This window comes from Lagenorhynchus albirostris, chromosome 15 (genome assembly GCF_949774975.1).
Source record: "Lagenorhynchus albirostris chromosome 15, mLagAlb1.1, whole genome shotgun sequence".
In the NCBI taxonomy this organism is placed as follows: Eukaryota; Metazoa; Chordata; class Mammalia; order Artiodactyla; family Delphinidae; genus Lagenorhynchus; species Lagenorhynchus albirostris.
Window position 1 is genome coordinate 59085999 of NC_083109.1, and position 19206 is coordinate 59105204.

A 19206-nucleotide genomic window follows, 5' to 3' on the forward strand; every position below is an offset into this window, starting at 1 on the left:
CCTGGCAGTCCAGTGCGTAGGAGTCCACGCTTTCACTGCTGAGGGCCCAGGTTCGATCCCTGGTCGTCGGGGAACTGGCATCCCGCAAGCCGAGCGGTGCGGCCAAAAAAAACAAACAAAAAACTAACCTTGTGTTTTTAGTACCCAGTTTTAACAATTCTTTAAGGAACTGGCAAGGACCACACCAAAAAAATGAAAGACATCTATATATAAAATCTTTATTACGGGCAGTATTGGTCCATACACTACACAATACCAACAGTACAAGTTTAATCTTTCAAAATCATCATTTAAACAGCAAAAGACCAAGAAATAAAATTTGAGTCAACGGATTATTTTTCAAAATATTCTCAATGCACATTATCCTCAATTCCCTTATTATAGTGAAACATACAAATACAGAAAAATACCCCATTTAACATATACTAGTGTTAAATGGTTATTTGGCTTAAAATCTGAGTTAAGAAAATCCTTTTTAGCAACCTACATACAGATAAGTAGCAAACTTTATTATATTAGACAAATTTATTCCTCTTAAAACATGTGAAGAACTTCATCCATCATGTGTTCTGATCCTAGTACAGTGTTTCTCTCTCACCATCGTGATTCTTATCTGAAGGACCAACTCAAGAAGTCATCCTCAACATAACCTTATCCTCTTCCCCAACACAAGTCATCCAAAAGTCTGTTCAACAGATGGCAACCAGTAGCGGTCACTTTGCCATTTGATGCCGTGAGAGCCTGGCCAGACCTGTCAAACAGCCCGTTTTCCTACCTACTGTGGGTTGCTGCTCAGGAGGGACGAGAGACGCCAATACAAGCAGAAAATCTGCAGCTCCTCTGCTACGTGCCTTACAACACTTTCAATTTTTCTGGTCAATGCTCTGATTAGGTAACATACATAAAAGCCAGCATATTAGTTTAAATCTTTAAACAAAAAACTATATTTTCCAAAGTCATTATCATTGGGGGCAATTAAGTGGTCTTTTCGTGCTTTGTTGAGCTTCATCTTTAGGGCATCTCTTCTCTCTTCCCATTCATGAAGTTCAGCATTGCCATGTGCAAATTTACAGCTGCTTCCTTCCGTGCAGGTACCATTCATATACCTGTTAGGACAAGTCAGCTTGGTAAGCGTCCACCAGCTTGGTAAGCGTCCACCAGTTGTTTATAAAAATCTTTAAAATGTGCTCTTCACTACCTTTATGGTTTGCATTAAACTTTTAGCTCGAAATCTTAATCCTAGAAAAATGAATATTTTATTGCCTTGACATCTACAATAATTAGTACTTTAAGCTATTTAAATGCACTATTTAATGAAAAATACAGATTGCTGGGGAAAAAAAGACTATGCTCCTTCTTGATGCAGTGGAAAGAAATCAGAAGGGGCAGGAAGTAAAAAATATCTTCAATAATTCTCTGTATCACATGGATCTAAGTCTGGAAGTCAAATAGAAACAGCAACAACAAAATGAGGAGCAATTCAAAATGATCTAGCTTTTCACTGAAAAATTTTCTAAGTAAACTTAAAATACTAATGTTTTCCTTTGACCTGAGAAAGTTCCAGATTTATACTTGGAATATAATTCAAAGGCAGTTTCAAAACTGATGAACATCTACTACAAGAAAGATTATTGTGAAGGGTCAGAGAATCTCCACTGCCATCTCAGAGATCGTTTGGGCAAGCCTGAATGAACTTATTTCCCTATTTGGTTATCTTTAAGACTTTCACACCAGTACCGGCAGACTAGTGAATCTTTTCATGTAACGCAGAAGAGTGAAGAAATGTTCAAGGAGCAACTAAACTTTAAGTTCAAATCCTAGCATCCAGGATTAGAAGATTTTATCACCCAGATACTCTGTCTACTCACAAGGTCAGCAGTTTTCATGTGGGAAACTGAAGAGACCCACGTACCTATCGCAAATACTAAAATATCCTGTTGGAAAGCGGTGCTGCCAGCAGTACTGGTCATCTTCAGTGTGGAAAACCTTCTCCTTGTGCTTCTCTGAGGAGATGTGGCCCTGCCACTGCTTCTCACTGTTACAGTTCTTCCCACACATCCAGCAGTGGAAGTCCACCTAGAGTGCACGGAAGACACGCATCCCATCAGTGGCTGCTGTCTGTGTGGCCCCTGACGGGTCACATGTGTTCAGGCACCAGAACAACTAGAAACGACTCCACCTAAGACCCAGACTCTACTCTTGGGGAGCCCGTCCAGTGGGGGAAGCTGGGTGAGAACATAAAACTCAAAGTCAAAAGCAGGACCAAGGAGAGGGTGGCCAGCACACAGGAAACAGAGAGCAGGGGCGATGGACTGGGCCAGGGGTCCAGGCAGTCTCTGGCAAGGAGCTGGTGTGCAAACAAGGGAGTCTGTGGGCAGGACAAGGGGCCAGGTTCAAAAAAATTCCGGGGAGGATTAATACCACGAGGGAAAGCAGAGAGGATGTGAAAACCCGGGACTCGCCCACTGCAGAAGGATGAGCAACTCGATCCTTGCACATGAACTGAGCCCCTACTATGGGCCAGGACTTGTGCCAGGGGCCAGGGAAGTACACGTGCTGGGAAGACACCACCCTGGGGGCAGAGACTCACACATTAGGAACCCTGTGCTCCCACATATGCAAGCATGCAGTAGTAGTTGAGTAGTATTGACTATTTCCCAAATGCCCTGTAACACTGGGTAAGGACAGGTTCGCAGAGACAGGTCAACCTCATGACCCAGCAAGTTGGGGTGACCCTGGCTCTGGAAACCCTGGTAGTACTTAAGAAAAGGTGGTGAGGGGATCAGTGCTGAGCCTTGGCAGAGAAAGCAGAGTTCACAGGGCGTATCATGCACAAAGACGTGTCCATGACCCGCATCTGAATGACTCAATATGGAGAGGGGACAAAAAACAAAACAAGAAACAAGGAGCAGAGTAACGCATACGCCTGTTAGTTTAAAAACAACATGGCAGGCAGAGCAATAGGTTAGGAATAAACAGTCCAAGATATGTAAACATGGCCTGGAAAAATATACACTGGATCTGGTCCCTCTGGGAAAGGGGGACAACCGGGGTTCCAACTTTATCTGTGACATTTTATTTACTTTACAGAAGCAAACACAACAAACTAACATCGGTTCACCTGGGATGGTGGGTTCAAGACAGTCATTATACTACCCCCTTCACTGTTTTGAAACATTTAAAAGACAGACAAAACAGTAAAAGACCACAGGTGACTAAATGTCTCTGTAGAACCCAGAGGCAGAGGCCAGACTGCAGGACGGTGATAAGAGAACAAGAGGACTTGGGGGAGGGGGGATCCCACATTTCCTGAGCACTTTCCGTGGCCCAGCACTGGGATAAACCCGCAGGCTCATCACACTTCGTGGCTCCATCACAAGCAGCCCCCTCAGAGACGTTCAGTAACCTGCCCAGTGTCACAGGCTAGTAAGGAGAGGGAAGCAGGACTCAGACTCACAATTTCCTGGCTCCAGAGTTGGAAAGAAGATCCAGGAAAGCCATTTTTAGGATGAAGAGACTTAAAGTAACAGTGGAGAGCCAGCACGGAGAGAAGACGGAGATAAGGGGGAGGGCAGAGCAGGGGCGAGGGAGCCAGATTTTGGAGAAGGTGGGAAAGAAAAGAAAGGCCTGGAAGCAAAGGTGAGGGGCACCAACCTGGGGTACTTACAGTGACTTCTGCGTAATCGGTCGGCATGTGAATTTGTTTTCCATTTTCTTTGTTTGACTGACTGGCTACATCATCGCTTTTCTCATTTTTTTGGCTCTTTAGCCAGAGTTCATAAAACTGCTCCATATCTTGTACTAAAGAAAAATGAACTCCTTTCAGCAGCAAATATTTAAATACACCATTTAAATACACACAAGAACACGTGCTCTTTCTGTATCAGTCGGTGCAATTTTCAAAAGAAACCTGAGAGGGCTCAACGGAAACTGATCGTATTTAGACACGGAGAGACAGTCCATTTCCAGACTCTCAGGGGTAAGAAGCAAGTTCAGGACTGTCAGACCACAAAAGTTAGTTTTCTTTTTTTTTTTAATAGTTAGTTTTCAAGATTAACTCCCCCCTGCATTTGCAAGACACTATGGGGGTGTTTAAAATTCAGAAACCATTTCAAGGGCATTGCTGAAAAGGAAGGCCTCGGCACGGCTTCACGATGCCCCACGTTAAACACTTGCTACCGCTGCTGTAACCACACTGGCTACTTACACAGCTCCTCACTGTCTACTGAGAAACCTACTGTAAGGACCGAGATTCTGACCTGGATGGGAGCCTGTCAGTTGAGCCACAGTCCCAGAAGACCGACATGCTGGGGTGCAACTTACAACAACACAGCCATGACCAGGTGCTGGGCAGTGGCTGCAAGCTACTGGAACAAGTGTAGCTGGCATTACCGTCAAGCGATAAAACCACGGTTTCTCAACCTCAGCACTGCCAACGTTCTGAGCCAGAAAACTCTTCGCTGTCGGTGGCAACCTTGTGCGTGTAGGATGTTTTAACAACACCCCTAGCCTCTACCCACTAGCTGCCAGTAGCACAGCCCTACAAGTCATGACAATGTCCAGACGTTGCCAAGTGTCCCCAAGGGGAGAGAGGTGAGTGTGTGGCAAAATTCATCCCCAGTCGAGAGCCACTGAGTTTAAAAAAAAATCTGGTAATGAGGATCTGGTCAAAACTCGGCTTTACTGCCTGCCTAAGTGTTTCTAAGATTAGAGGTAAACTAGGAAATTCTTCTTCCTTCAGACCAGTGGTAGCAGGAATCACTGCAAGAGCCCTGATTTGCAAGGACACCTTCAGTAAGGCCCAACTCTATGTCCCCACTCCAAGCAAGAAGGAGTCCTGTCCACACAAGTCACTGCATTTTTACATGGTTGAAATACGGTAGGTGACATGCTTAAATCAGATGGCTTCTTGTAATCCAGAGATCACAGATCTTAAGCAGTCGGTAAATTTCCATCAGTTTACTTAAGACTGAAGAAAAATAATCCTGGTAGCAAAACCTTTCCTGGTTGGAAGTGAAAGTTTGTCTGAGGCTCCTCTCAAAGGCTCTCACAATAAACCTGACGTTTGACCAAGACAAACATTCTCTCCTCGGGCCTTCGAATCTGGGCCTGTTCTACCAGGAAGGGCTCCTTGAAGAGACCTCCAGTTATAACCTGATTAATTCAGGGGTGACTGTTCACAAAAGGAACTCACGGAAGGACGGAACTTCCCCAGACCATGAATCACGCCTATGACATCAGAGGATGCTGACCTATGTATTTGTATCTGAATCTGACCTAAGCAAACATGATCGGAGGTCAGACTCTGCTTCACTGATAAAATGGTATAATGGTTTAGAACGCAGACTGCTTTCTGTGTGCACAGTAAGTTGGCCTATTTACAGAGAGGAAAGAGACTTTCAGGCAAGCTAGATTTCATGGGTGTCAAGGCCACGGTTAATCATCAACTTACTCCCATTCTCTTTCATGTAGGTCCACACTTCTCGTTCCTCAGGACTGTGAGCAAAGGAACAGTTTCCAACATACTGACATTTTTTCCCAGAAGCAATATGATTGCACAGCTGTATTAGAAAAATAAGAACATGCTTTAAGACAGAGTACTCTTAGTAAAACTGCCTAATTTTTACATTTAAGCAAAATAAATATTATTATCCATGCTGATGCCGAGAACATAATTTTAAAAGATTAATTTGCTTCTATTCAAATTGACTATAAGCCCCCAATACATGAGATGATATTAAGCTTTCTGTCTCAAAACTTTTCAAAAGAAAATTTCCAAAAGAAAGTTAAGTATGAAACTGGAATATGGAGCATTTTCTTACAAGGAAGTGTCAACAAACTCATTGATTCAGAGTATCTGCTTTTAACACAGCAGAACATTTTATCTCTGCAATGCAAGTCTCTGGCCCCCTCAGTCTGAAGGATCCTACTCTCCCCTACCTGACACCCAGGATGCCTCCCTGTCAGCGCTTGGGAAGCGATAAAGAAACTGCAGACTCCTCCAAAGGTACTAAACAGTGTCAGAAAAAATCTCTCGGACATTTACTTATCACCAATACTGGCAGCTAATCTTGGCCATCATTCACTAGCTATGCGTTGTTCAAAGACAATTATTCCACTAACCAGGCCATCCAGTTATACAGCGTTCAAATAATACCTCTTCTGGTTATTTGCATTTTTATTTTACAGAGTAAATACAGTGTACTGGTAGGAAAATAAAGTGAGAGCAATCAGCAGAACACAGACTCCCCTAAGACCCATGACTATTAAGAACTAGGAAAACCGCTGTCACCAAGAGCTCAGTCTTAGGTATCATCAATGTACTTGTCTTTATAGAGCATAAACCCTAGTATAATTAATTGTTAGCCTATTTTAATTTATCCGTGTTTCAACAGGAGTTGGCCCTATATATTAGTTTACGTAATAGTAGATGCTTAGCATTGACTTTCACTAAAAATCAAGAAGTAGTCAACACTTAACACTGCTCCTTTCCTCCCTCGGACCAACATCAAGGACCCCCACCCCTGCAACCCTTACAATTTTCTGCATGAAGTCAATAGTCAACAAAACATTCTTGTGATAGACTGTATTATATTCTTTTCCCAGTCAATCCCCACTAAGTACTTAGGTATTACTAGGTAGACATTTACCATCGTCTTTCAAAACTCAACGATAAGGAGCAGGGAGAAGAGAAAATAAAGGAGAAGGCCGCTCTGTGCTGGGTTTTTACACAACACCATCTCCTGTATCTTCCCTAGGATGCAATTATTCTCATTTACAGATGAGCAAACTGAGGCTGAGTAACTTGCCCTTCGGGCAGACTCTGAAGCACATGCTCTCTCCACCTCACCACACTGTCTACGCACATACAAACAGAGTACTATTTCTTCTTTTAGAAAAAAGATCCCTTAGCAATACCTAGTATGGTAGGAAAAAGAGGAAATAAGCTCCTGTAACATTGCAAGGTAGAACACCACGTCCAAGATGAGAGAATAATCAGTGGTCCTAGGCAGCTGCCTCATGAGCTAGAATTGTTCCCAGTCGTCTTAGCAAAGTTTTGAGGAATACGCCCATAATCTCCACTATCTTTTGAAGCACAAGATATCAATGGTTCCAATAAACCTTCCTCCCCTCCTACATAACCCACGGATTAAATCACCCAAATCTGGGGCTGAAACCACTGTGGATAAACACAAACACACCACCTCCTTCAAAGACTGTCCTTACAACTTGTATAAGTTTTACAAAAAGCAAGGTACCCTGGGTGATGGGAAATTAACCCTCCTCTTCCTCAACTCTCTGGCAATTGGGAGAGGGAGCCTCATTACATGCAATCCACCTGCACTGCTTCTCTGGGCAAAAGGCTCTCTCCATACTTCCTCCTCTGCGGCAGAAAATTTCCGCCCTGTCAGCTCCAAGTGTCCCTTGCACAGTGAAATCCCTCCAGACCCTCTCTCTTGTGAAGAGGCAAGTTGGGCCAGCTCCAGGGCTTTGCCCAGACAATCATCTTTAAGACCGCGTAAGGCACCAGGGGGACCAAGTTGAAATGTGCTACCTAGTGAGTGAAATGCTACCCACACATTAACACCACACATTGGTGTTTTCATTCTAAGGGCTTTTGAGGAACATATTGCTCTAACATGGAGCATTTTTCCTTTGGGTTACTTCAAGAAAATCCTATAATGTTGGGCATCCTTTAGCGAGCATCCATTGCTTCAGTGAAAGAAACAGGCGTGATAAAAATAACTCATCAACAGCATCCATAATAATACGGAAGGCCCTGGGTTTGACGGCAAAGTTGAGGAATCAAATTTAAATGAAATTCTCTCCCGTTTGCTCCCAAAGTAATTCATCTGGAAAATAAGCTGAGCCTTTTCTCTAGTTCATTGTCTACTTACTTTTCCTCAGTAACTCATACGATTCCAATCAATCTAAAGACTGTCCCAGAACCACATATTCAAAAGGGGAAGGAAAACGAAAGGACCACTTCGATTTCATTAACATGATGAGCATTATTTAAAGGGTACCAGTTTCCATCTGAATTACTACTACTTTCTAATGATTTGAAATGCCTAATAAAAAAAAAGTGGCTTAAAAATTACGTATGTACATCAAACTGTAAAGGCATTTGTTTCTTTGTGGGGAGAGGACGGATGTTCATCCACTTCTTACGTTCAATAGACATCACTCTCATCGCACGACGATCTTTGGTCCACCTAAGAAAAATGGAGTTCAGAAAAAACAAAAACACACTGGCAAAGGCATAATATAAAGGGGCAGGTACAAAGTTTGTACCTAAAGGACCAGAGATTTTTTTTCCTCAACCCTTCTAAAAGAAATGCCTTATGATTCTGTCATTTCATTTCCTGTCGATAATTATAAACAAACATTCCCTACGAATCTGAAACACGGAAATGATGAAATACAGGCAAAACACTTGAACTGTGTGCAGAATTCTTAGCTACTAAATTCTAAAAATCTCTTCCCTTTTGCTTTGCAATTATTCCTAAATTGTCTACTTTCCTTTGCTCTCTTCAAAGTCTTAATCTTTTTTCTTATATGCATGATTTTACACCCATGAAACAGATCATGATGATCAGGCACTATTTCCACACACACACTACTTACGAATGCCTTGCTTTTGCACTACAATATTTTCTGTTTTTGTCTGGTTCAATGACTTGACCATTTCTCAGACACTGAGCACATACAAATTTTATCTTCATGTTAAGGGATCCAGGCATTATTTGATTGCCAAGTACCTTAAATAATTAAAAGATTAGTTTTAATTTAACAGAAAACCAGTTTTCTGAGAACACAATCACCATGCATTTTTTTCCATAAAAGCATACAATTTCCATTTTTGTCTGGTTTGATGATTTGACCACTATATATATATGATCTGATACCTAAAATCTCCAGTTCTCCACCCAAATGCAAGAGAATATGATAAAAGCAGATTACAGATGCCAAACCTCAATTTATGAAAGTCAGCTTTGGAGTTAATGACTAGGATTTTTGGCAGGGAGGGGAAGGAGGGTAGTTGGGTAAAGCAGTTTGGCTGGGCGGTAAGCAAAACTACAAACACAATCCACCTTCCTTATTCCAAGGATCCCCATAGCGCGAGACCCCAACTGTTTTGCCAATTAAGCTGAATAAGAAAACTGTATCCTACAGTCTTTTTTTGGCCATGGCGCTCGGCTTGCAGGATCTTAGTTCCCCAACCAGGGATCGAAACCGTGCCCCCTGCAGTGGAAGCACAGAGTCCTAACCGCTGGACCTCCGGGGAATTCCCTATCCTACATGCTTGGTGGGTATTATGGGATGCCTTCTTTTCTTTTATATGATCAACTAAAATTCAGAATTTCTTTTTCACATTAAGAATTACTCAACAGTGGTTAAGAATCCGACTGCCAATGCAGGGGACACAGGTTCGAGCCCTGGTCCGGGAAGATCCCACATGCCACAGAGCAACTAAGCCCGTGCGCCACAACTACTGAGCCTGTGCTCTAGAGCCCGCGAATCACAACTACTGAGCCCACATGCCACAACTACTGAGCCTGTGCGCCTACAGCCCGTGCTCTGCAACAAGAGAAGCCACTGCGATGAGAAGCCCGTGTACTGCAACGAAGAGTAGCCCCCCGCTCGCCGCAACTTGAGAAAGCCCGCGCGCAGCAACGAAGACCCAATGCAGCCAAAAATAAATAAATTAATTAATTAATTTTTAAAAAATTAATCAACTCAATAAACTTTAAGAAAGTAACTGGACTGTATGTAAGTTTTAACTGCATCTGCCGACAACTAACATCAATTAGGCCGTTCCAGAAAGGATCCCAAATGCAGAAAGTACACGGGAAAAAATACCTGAGCTCCGGGTACGTTTGCTTCCAAATTTTGCCAATATCGTTTAGATTCCTGGGCAATAGCATCATGTGAGATACCTGGGAAACACAGAAGCCTTTTTTTAGGTCCTCTACACAATAACAGGCCACCAATCTAGGCACAGTCAGACTCAATTCTTTAATTAACCCCACTTGGCATAATCTGTTGCCAAGAATGAACATCACATTATTCCTTCAAAATGGAATATTTACAAATATAGCTCTTGGTGTCTTCCGAGGAATATTTCTTCCTCACAATTCCATACTTCATACATGAACTTGTATCAGCAATTACTTATACAAGACCACACTCAAAATAGGCCACTCTAAAGATGAAGTGACTACATGGTTTAAAGCTCAGGATAAAATCAACAGTGTTGCCACACCAAGTTGTTGGAGAAGGGTCTCCAATACCACTTCATAAACCCTGACGCTCTTGGGGAGACATTTCTCAATCACACACAAACCTACTTGTTTCATTTTGCAATATCCAGACTTTCAATTCTACAAGACTGTGTGCATAAAAGCACTCGTCTTCCCTTAAACAGCCATATCGAACCTCATGTCGGCATAAATCAAGCTGACATTGACCATGAAAAGAACGTATTTTGGAGTATTTTACTGTTGTCTCTCGCAAAATGTGGACAAGGCACCTAAGAGGAAAAGGGAGTGACACTTTACTATTGTTCTGCCATAGCTTTAAAAGAAATGTACATACACATATAAAATGTAAAGTTCTAGACTGAAAATACATGTTAAATCTTTATCAGAAAAAATAAATCACTGTATGCAATTGTTTTACTGGGGAGGGGAGGGGATAATTATATGTTAAGCTATAAAATACCTAAATCCATGTCATGAGAAGCTATAAATCAGTATTGCTTTTCTATATTAAATTTCAATTAAATAATTCATTTTAAAATTCTCAGCAAAACCTATCAGCCATTTAAAAATAGTCACCATCTTTCAAAACAACAACAAAAGGAGAGGGGGAATGCCTGAGCGGATACTACTCTGGTTTTATTTGGATCTAAAAAGAGACTCTGTGTTGTCACTATAAAAATTAGAAACTACCAACATACTTATTGTCTTCAAACTCATGCTTTGTAACCGGATGAGAACAAGAAGTAGAATTATCTTTGTTTCTTTTACTTATCATTCTAGGCTTATGATCAAAACATTTCTGAAACAGAGAAGAAGAATTATCATGAAAACATAATATGAGATAGAACTTCCGTGCCATGCTTATGATGTACATACCTATACATTACAATGCTTACACCAAATAACACTCAGTAAGTACGAAGTCTTAACAGTATTCTTTTGGATAATAGCAGTAGCTACCATTGCTGAGCAGATGCTTTATCATATGGCAGGACAAGAGCTAAGTACTTGATACTTCTGGGCTTGCGGGTAGGAAGCTACCACCAGTTTCACGGCAGAAAGTAAGGTATGGAGAAAGTACCTCACAAAGGAATATAAATTCTCCAAGATGCTCTTGGAGCAGTTTGAACACGCTAAGGTTGATCTTTCCGTTGCCACCAAAGAAAGCCTCCCTGCTGAATGCTCCCTTTCGCTCTAGCGTCCAGACATCTATCTCTTCCTGGCAATAAGCGAATGTGCAGTGGCCCAAATATCTACATTCCTCCTCGGCAGCAACATCTAGAAAGACAGGGAATTAAAAGACATTTAAAACACAGACCTTTGTTTTTTCAAAGCCAATGAATATTAAACACGCTTAGGGAGACTTCCCTGGTGGAGCAGTGGTTAAGAATCCGCCTGCCAGGGCTTCCCTGGTGGCGCGGTGGTTGAGAGTCCGCCTGCCGATGCAGGGGACGCGGGTTCGTGCCCCAGTCCGGGAAGATCCCACATGCCACAGAGTGGCTGGGCCCGTGTGCCATGGCCGTTGAGCCTGCGCGTCCGGAGCCTGTGCTCCCCAACGGGAGAGGCCACAACAGTGAGAGGCCCGTGTACCGCAAAAAAAACCCAAAAAACAAAAAGCAAGAATCCGCCTGCCAATGCAGGGGACACAGGTTCGAAACCTGGTCCGGGAAGATCCCACATGCCGCGGAGCAACTAAGACCGTGTGCCACAACTACTAAGCCTGCGCTCTAGAGCCCACGAGCCACAACTACTGAAGCCCACGCACCTAGAGCCCGTGTTCTGCAACGAGGAGCTATCACAATGAGAAGCCCGCGCACCTCAACAAAGAGTAGCCCCCGCTCGCCGCAACTAGAGAAGGCCCGCACGCAGCAACAAAGACCCAACGCAACCAAAAATAAATAAATAAATAAATAAATTTATGACAACAACAACAAAATATCAGAAAAGTTTTTTTTTAAAAAAAAAAACAACACGCTTAGGGCATCACTTGAATTTTTATAACAATTCATGGATAGCTTCAAACCATGATACGCATATTACAATGTAGGGATGGTATTAACTCTTAAAAAAGAAACCAAAAAACCAGCACCACAATTCTAAATTATTTTTATTTCAGACGGAAAAAAAGCCTTGATACCCGGATGTATGCCACCTAAGTTTGAAAAGTCATTTAGGTACATTCAAAGCTCGTTCAGGTGAAGTGGTCTGATAAAAATGAAAATACTAAGTTCTCTCAAAAACAACTTAAAAGAGCAACATTTTCAAAGCCTTAGTTCAGTGTTCTGATTCTGTTTAGACCATGTCAGAGAACCCAAAGTTTGAGACAGTTTTCTGTTTAAAACCTGGGGAAATCCCCATTTCCATAAATAACTATAAAACACCCACAAGACAGCAAGTTAAAAACAAAGGTAAAAATGATATAAAAAATACTAATGTCTCAATCCAAGGAACTGTCTGTTAACTCTATCTAAAACACTTCTAGTTACAGTAATACTGGAACCATTATAACAAATGTAGCAAATCATTTCCCGCTTAGGCGATGTACACCAATTAAGTAATTATAGCATATACCTTTACATATGTAATAAGGTCCTTCGTAATTTGTTTTTGTTGGTCTTGGACGTATTTTCTTCCATGATTTATCTTCAACATTCTTTATCCTACCAATTAAAATATCTTTCTTACATTTATGGTCTATATTAGCATGGTAAGTGAAATCCATTAACTTAGGGCCTGAAAAAGATGTAAAAAGGATTTGCTCATATGCACAAAAAGTATCATTTCATTTTACAGGCACATGTATAAGCAGATGTGAGCAGATGGATTATGATTATTAAATTCCCATTAAAAAATCCCATCTTCATAACCCCCAAATGTAACCAAGCTATGGCAGTAACTTTTGCCTTTCGTGCTGTTTGTCAGATAAAACAAAGATCAGGACAAAACACCAGTCTCCCCAAAACATAACCCTTATTTAACTAGTAGCATAGGAGTTTTGACGGCTTTTAAAGGTAAAGAACGCATTTAAATAAGCAACTAAGAAAGAAAATTAACTTGGGTCGAGTTTAGAATAAATTGTGTTCGTATCACTTGACTTAGGGGTAAAGATATGAAATAATCCAACAGAAAGTACTTTAATTTTCACAAACATTATGGTCAGGTAAATATTCTATTCCATACGATTCTATACATAAAATTTTATCAAAGGAGAGCAGCGGCCTATCCTATTAGACTCCAAAGGTCCCTAATCAATAACTGCTGCTTCTTTAGAAAGAACTCAGAGATTGAAGAATCACAAGGGCTGGTGTTTCCACAGGTATCTACAAATTCCTAAGAACTCTCAGGTTACTGACTGCTTTAATCCTGTCTGCTCCTTTGTTTGGTCCTGACCTGATTTTACGAAACAGATCTGGCAAGCTTGTCTCAGTTCATGGGTTCCTTCAAGGGGATGTCTTGGGGTCACTGAAGAAGGTGGTTTAGTTACTGCACTTCCAAAAAAGTTTCCGAAGTCATTCCTAGGGTGACTTGACATTCCCAGGAAACTCTCAGAAGCAAACAAACTGCCTGGTCCATTCATCTGCAAGAAGAATTAAGAAAACAAAAAACAAAAAACAAAAAAAACAAAAAACAGCCAACGAATATTGCACTATCACTAAAGAAGGAAACAGATGCATCTGAAAAATAAGACATTCTGCACAGACTGAAGTTGGGACTATTCTGTCCTTACTGCGTTTCTATTTAAAAACCATTTCCTTCTACATTTTCCTCTTTTGGGTCTCTAGGCCCCTCCCCCACTTTTTTGGATGCTCTATGAGTTGTTATAAGTGACGGGTAGTTGTTCTGCTTCATCAGCCAACACGTTTTTCACGCCCTGATTTTGTATTTCCTTGTCGTTCAAGCTGTGCTAAAGCCTCTTACACTGCCTGCGACTGTGATTAATTTGCTATGACAGATCCAGCCTTAAACACAAAGCATTTATTACTGGATGTTCCAGAAGAGTCTTATTTTAGCACTCTTTCCCACAGCACACACAAAACTTCAGGGAGATTGGTCACGTTCATTCAAATAACTCAGTTACTTAAGTAAAAGACCTATTTGCAATTTAAGCGACGTATTTACAAAAGAGGAAGTGGCACTTACAAGTAAAAGGGAAGAATTACTGTTGTTAAGCGGTGTTCCCTCTCTAGAAGTTGAGGTGGACAGATCTAAAATAATAAAAAAACTTCAACAGACCTTTTCATTCTAATCATGTAATAAGAACATCAGGGCTTAGTAGCTAACTGTGGCTTCCCACGTTATTTTCCCATCCCAATTCCAAGAAGCTTTCTTGCTCATGATTGACACCAAAGAGGGCTATGGAGTCTTTCCTTTCCTCTAGAAACCAAGGGCATAAATAACCCTTAGACAAACAAATTTAGATAAAAAGTGATTTTCAGAGACATAAGCTAAGGCAGGGCCTACCAAGTGGGACTGTTAAAAAGACTAAGAAAATAATTCGTATTCAAAATGGGAAAGGAGCCTCTCCTTTTGAAAATATGAAGCAGGAATTCATCATAACATTAAGAAAATCAATAAAGTTCAATTACTTTCTTTTTCTTAGTCTACCACTCAGTTACCTTCTCTCTGCCCTTCTGTCTCCCACAAATTTTAGTTTCTTCAGTTGTCAATCTTTAAATCAATTATTTTGATTTTTATCCCTTTAACCATAACAAAGCCTCACCAAAATATGAAGATTTTTATTGTTATTGTTTAAAGTATATATTAAGCCTAGGATTACAGAAACAGGAGTCAGGCCAAAACCTCAGCAATCCCTTGCAAAACTAAGGCACCAGGCATACTTTGCTGAGCTCAATGGATGAAGCCTAAAATAGATGGACCTATTATCATTTTAAACACTGATTTTAAATTAGTCTTAACTAAGTATTTGCCTAGTTCAGAATTTAAAAGGATAACCTGTCTTTAAGACCCTTTAGATGGGGTATCCCTTTTTTAGAGAACACATTAAAAGTCATTTCACCCCCCAAAACAATAGACACCCAGCTTAACAAACTATCCTACAAAAAAAACCAGTGCCACATACATTCCTACTCTCAGGGCTTTGATTCTTGATCTCCACAATGGCACAGTTAAGTCCAGGTGAATTTAAAACAGGAGGGTTTAGATTTTAGACCTACAATGTATTTTCAGCTGCAATAAAAATAATTCAAGTACCAACTATCTGGAGTTAGTTAAACAACAGTCAAACCAAACTGTCTTTTTTAGAAAATGAACTGTAACTGTTTATATAAGTGGCTCGAGTCTTACCTCGTTTGGATTCGCTCATTGAAAATGAATTTAGAGAAGAACAGAAATCTTCTAAGGATGAAGTCAAAGGCGGATACAGCTCCGAGAAGGAGGGTGCAGGCGCGTACCTCGCACCGATGGGCAAGGCGCCCAAAAGAGACGCTGAGAAGGGGATGCTCGGAGCGACGCTGGCTGTTGGGAGGGGGCCTCTGACTAAGGCTGATGGCTGGAGAGGAAACAAGACCGGATTAAAGTCCATGAAACTCAGTTCCAAGCGGGCCAAACTGCTTTTAATATCAGCGTATAAAAACAAATTACTTCACTGGGTGATTTTGTTATATAACAAAGTTGAAATCAGTATCAAGACTCAGTGGCAGAATCCAAGCTACAGAGCTGATTTCTTCTCAAGCCTACTTTTTAAAAAGGATGGAGATGTGATGTCTAATATTGCTGTAATCCAAATAAGACGTTCATGGTTCATTTTCAAAACTTCCTTAGGATTCCCTACGTGAGAGCTGGCTTCATCAAAGAGGAACTGTGAGGATGTGTGTGGGGCTGGAGTGGAAGGAAGGGTCCTGAAGAGAAGGGAGCTGGAGCAGCCTGGAAAAGTGGGGACCATCTTTCTGGAGATGTGAATGTACAACCTCACAAGAACAAATGGAACACTACCTTGCCCCTCCCCCACAGAGCGAGGATTTTTGGAGAGCTTCCATGTGCCTTATACTATGATAAATCATATACCATCTATTTAATCCTCCTAACCCTCTGAGATGTATCCTACTAGGGCTGCCACGGTAGAGATGAGAAAACAGAGGGACTGAAAGGTGAAATAACCTGCCCAAGATCAAAGTGGTAGGAACCAACCCCCCATCTGTCTGCCTTTTACATCTTCTCTCTGTCAGCTCCACGGGGACATCGCTGGTTTCACCCACCCTGGAAACCAGCTCTGAGCTTCCCCCCCATCATCATCCTACTGCTGCCACTATTTTAATATACTTCATGGCAGGAGTCAGTGAACTTTTCTATAAAGGGCTGGATATTAATATTGTAGGCTTTGTGGACTACACGGTCTCTGTTACAACTAGTCAACTCTGTTACTACAGTGTCATGAAATATTTTCATGTGTCTTCAAATATTATTATTATTATTTTTTTCTTTCAACCATGTAAAAATCTAAAAGCCATTCTTAGTCCGTGGGCCATACAAAACAGGCAGCGGGCCAGATCAGGCCTGTGGACCAAAGTCTGCTGACACTTGCTTTATGATACATGGTTACAGGAGAATTATCCTTAAGGAATGAGAAGTCCTTAATCCATGAATTCATTTTGCCTTACATGTCAAATGCCTATTCTTTGTCAGAAAGTTAAATTTACCGTTTCCATAATAAGTGATTCCTAGCATGCTTCCCTTTTTTATTTAAAGAAATGACCAAATTAACCAGTTACCACTGGAAAATGACAAAAGTAATTTTCAAGAAACCCAAAGCTTACTCTATAGTCAATACTAAAAATATCTAGCAGGTTATACTACGATTAAAAAAAAAAAAAAAAGCCTGCCTTCAGAAGAAAGGAGTCACACTGAAATTTACCATAACAGCTTCATTAGTTTCAGGTGCAGAATCAAGGAGGTCATCTATTTCATCTCCAAGGACCATATCTCCATCATCTAAAAATGCTTCTGGCATACTGTAGGGGATCTTTCCTCCATTTGCCAACACTGTCGATGGCAGAGACTCTTCCACTTGCAGTGGCAAAATAGAAGTTAAGGGCATAATGGGAACTGAGGCCAGCTCATTTCCAACTTGGTGAGAAAAACTGGATGCAGGTATAGAAACAACAGGAACAGCTTCTTGCCTCGGAGTTAATAAATCTGTAACGTGGATGGACATGTACTCACTTATTTTCAGTGTATCTATGTAATACTAGTGTTAATAGACAACAACAGAAAAAATGAAGAGCTAGGTGAAAATATGAAAGCAATTATAAAAATAAATAGATACAACAGTGAAAGCAATTCAAATAAAAGAGTACAAGTAATCCTAAAAATAATTTGTTTTGCACAGGAATAGATATATTGACTTGTGAAAACTTCTCCTTCTTTCTCAAAACTCCTAGGCCCCTTTTGGATGGAGCTACTAGAGGGTGGTGAAGCCACAGCGGGTATCGAACGACTGCTCACTGACATCCAGTACTGTCACATCCAGAGGCACAGAGGTGGTTTCTGAAGTTACTCTTGTTTTAATACTAATAACCACACAGCAATCTTATTTGACAACACTATAATGTACATAACGTCTAAGGCTGACACTTTTCAGATTAAGAGGATGTGTGTGAAAACGTACCTGGCTCAATATCTTCCACAGAACAGTTCAAAGCCTAGAAATTAAACCAAATAATAGATCATAGTATTTTCAGGACTCTAAACCATAAAGCAAGCTATAAAACTCACTCTAAGAGAGCAATGCAGGTTCTCACATTTGACTTCCTTCCAATTAAGACAGAAATAAACAAAACATGTAAACCTTTGTAATACATGGCGTTAAACGGTGCTGGCCTACTGGCACTTGCTTCTTGTGGCCCAGTATTTCTCAAAGGATAGTCAGGAGCCTTCTAGTTCCAGAGGGACTAGTCTAGCCACCACTCTCTCCCCAACTCACAGTGGCATAGTCACAGCTCTAAGAACACTTACCTTTAAAAAACAACTTGTTAATTATGTTTAACCCAATGACTCCTAAAATTAGTATGTGGCCCTGACCCACTTTTTCTAATAAAACCTAACATCTATTAAAATCCTGTAAAATGCTCCATTGGCCTTCAGGAAATGCTGATGGAGAGTAACAGATATTACTTGAGTTGTTTGTTTTCTTTTTCTAGGGCAGGAAGTTCTGGCCACTTTTGTGTTTGAGGAATAAAAAGGTCTCAAAATAGACACAAACCAAAAATATTAGAAACAAAACTACTAATGCTTCTATCTTTTCTTCTTTTTTTTTTTTATTACGATTCTTACAAGAGTAATAACCTTACCTTTGTAGCCCCATCCCCAGGAACTGTTTTTAGTGAGAGCTGAAAGAAAATTAAGAAGCTAATTTAAAACCAGAACTGACTCCAAGCTACAAAACAAAACAAAAAAATACCTTAGGGAGAGAACTCCACCTTACCTCAGTTCTAACATATGCTTTTCTTATTTTAAATCCCAATTTCTGAGCTAGTTCTTGAGTTAGTTTTATTACATGTTCATCCTGAAAAAAGTGAGAATATATGATTAGTGGAGGGCTATATTTACTAACTGTAAGGACGAAGAGGCAAAACAGTTCTAACTTATACTCTGTCAAGACACTTGTTTTATGGGCAATTATTCCCAACTGCAGCAGGTGGGTGGCTGGCTGGAAGATGTAACTTGTTAAGGCCATTTCTCTACACAGAATCAATAAAATGGTTATGATGTAAATGAATGAACCAAAACATAAATTCCATACCTGAGGCACTGCCAAGGAGCACTTTGCCACAGCGTCATAAGCCTCTTTGTACCTTCCTAAATCACTTAGAGCCTTAGATTTCCGATAGAGAGCTTTGCAGTTACTGGCATTTAAACTGAGGACTGTATCACAGTCTTCTAATACTTTATCATGGAAACCCTGGTGAGGAAGACCAAATAAAGT

At 40.8% G+C, this 19206-nt stretch overlaps 1 protein-coding gene across 2 annotated transcripts in view; it reads right to left on the bottom strand.

The window, feature by feature from the left end:
• Positions 1-204: 204 nt before the first annotated feature.
• The window catches only part of ZC3H7A (zinc finger CCCH-type containing 7A), a 34586-nt gene continuing 15584 nt past the window's right edge, over positions 205-19206 (bottom strand). The window contains exons 5-23 of one of the 2 annotated variants that reach the window (XM_060122691.1): positions 19024-19182; positions 18706-18786; positions 18572-18610; positions 17890-17923; positions 17137-17417; positions 15570-15774; positions 14406-14470; positions 13656-13842; positions 12837-12998; positions 11347-11543; positions 10964-11064; positions 10353-10534; positions 9865-9941; positions 8629-8762; positions 8111-8216; positions 5453-5561; positions 3668-3801; positions 1913-2076; positions 205-1106 (exon numbers count right to left, since the gene is read on the bottom strand). In XM_060122691.1, the coding sequence (XP_059978674.1) occupies positions 917-1106; positions 1913-2076; positions 3668-3801; positions 5453-5561; positions 8111-8216; positions 8629-8762; positions 9865-9941; positions 10353-10534; positions 10964-11064; positions 11347-11543; positions 12837-12998; positions 13656-13842; positions 14406-14470; positions 15570-15774; positions 17137-17417; positions 17890-17923; positions 18572-18610; positions 18706-18786; positions 19024-19182 (2607 nt within the window). In that variant the 3' untranslated portion in view covers positions 205-916. Of the gene's footprint in view, positions 1107-1912; positions 2077-3667; positions 3802-5452; positions 5562-8110; positions 8217-8628; positions 8763-9864; positions 9942-10352; positions 10535-10963; positions 11065-11346; positions 11544-12836; positions 12999-13655; positions 13843-14405; positions 14471-15569; positions 15775-17136; positions 17418-17889; positions 17924-18571; positions 18611-18705; positions 18787-19023; positions 19183-19206 lie in introns of those variants that run through there. The other variant, XM_060122692.1, reaches the window with a different exon arrangement.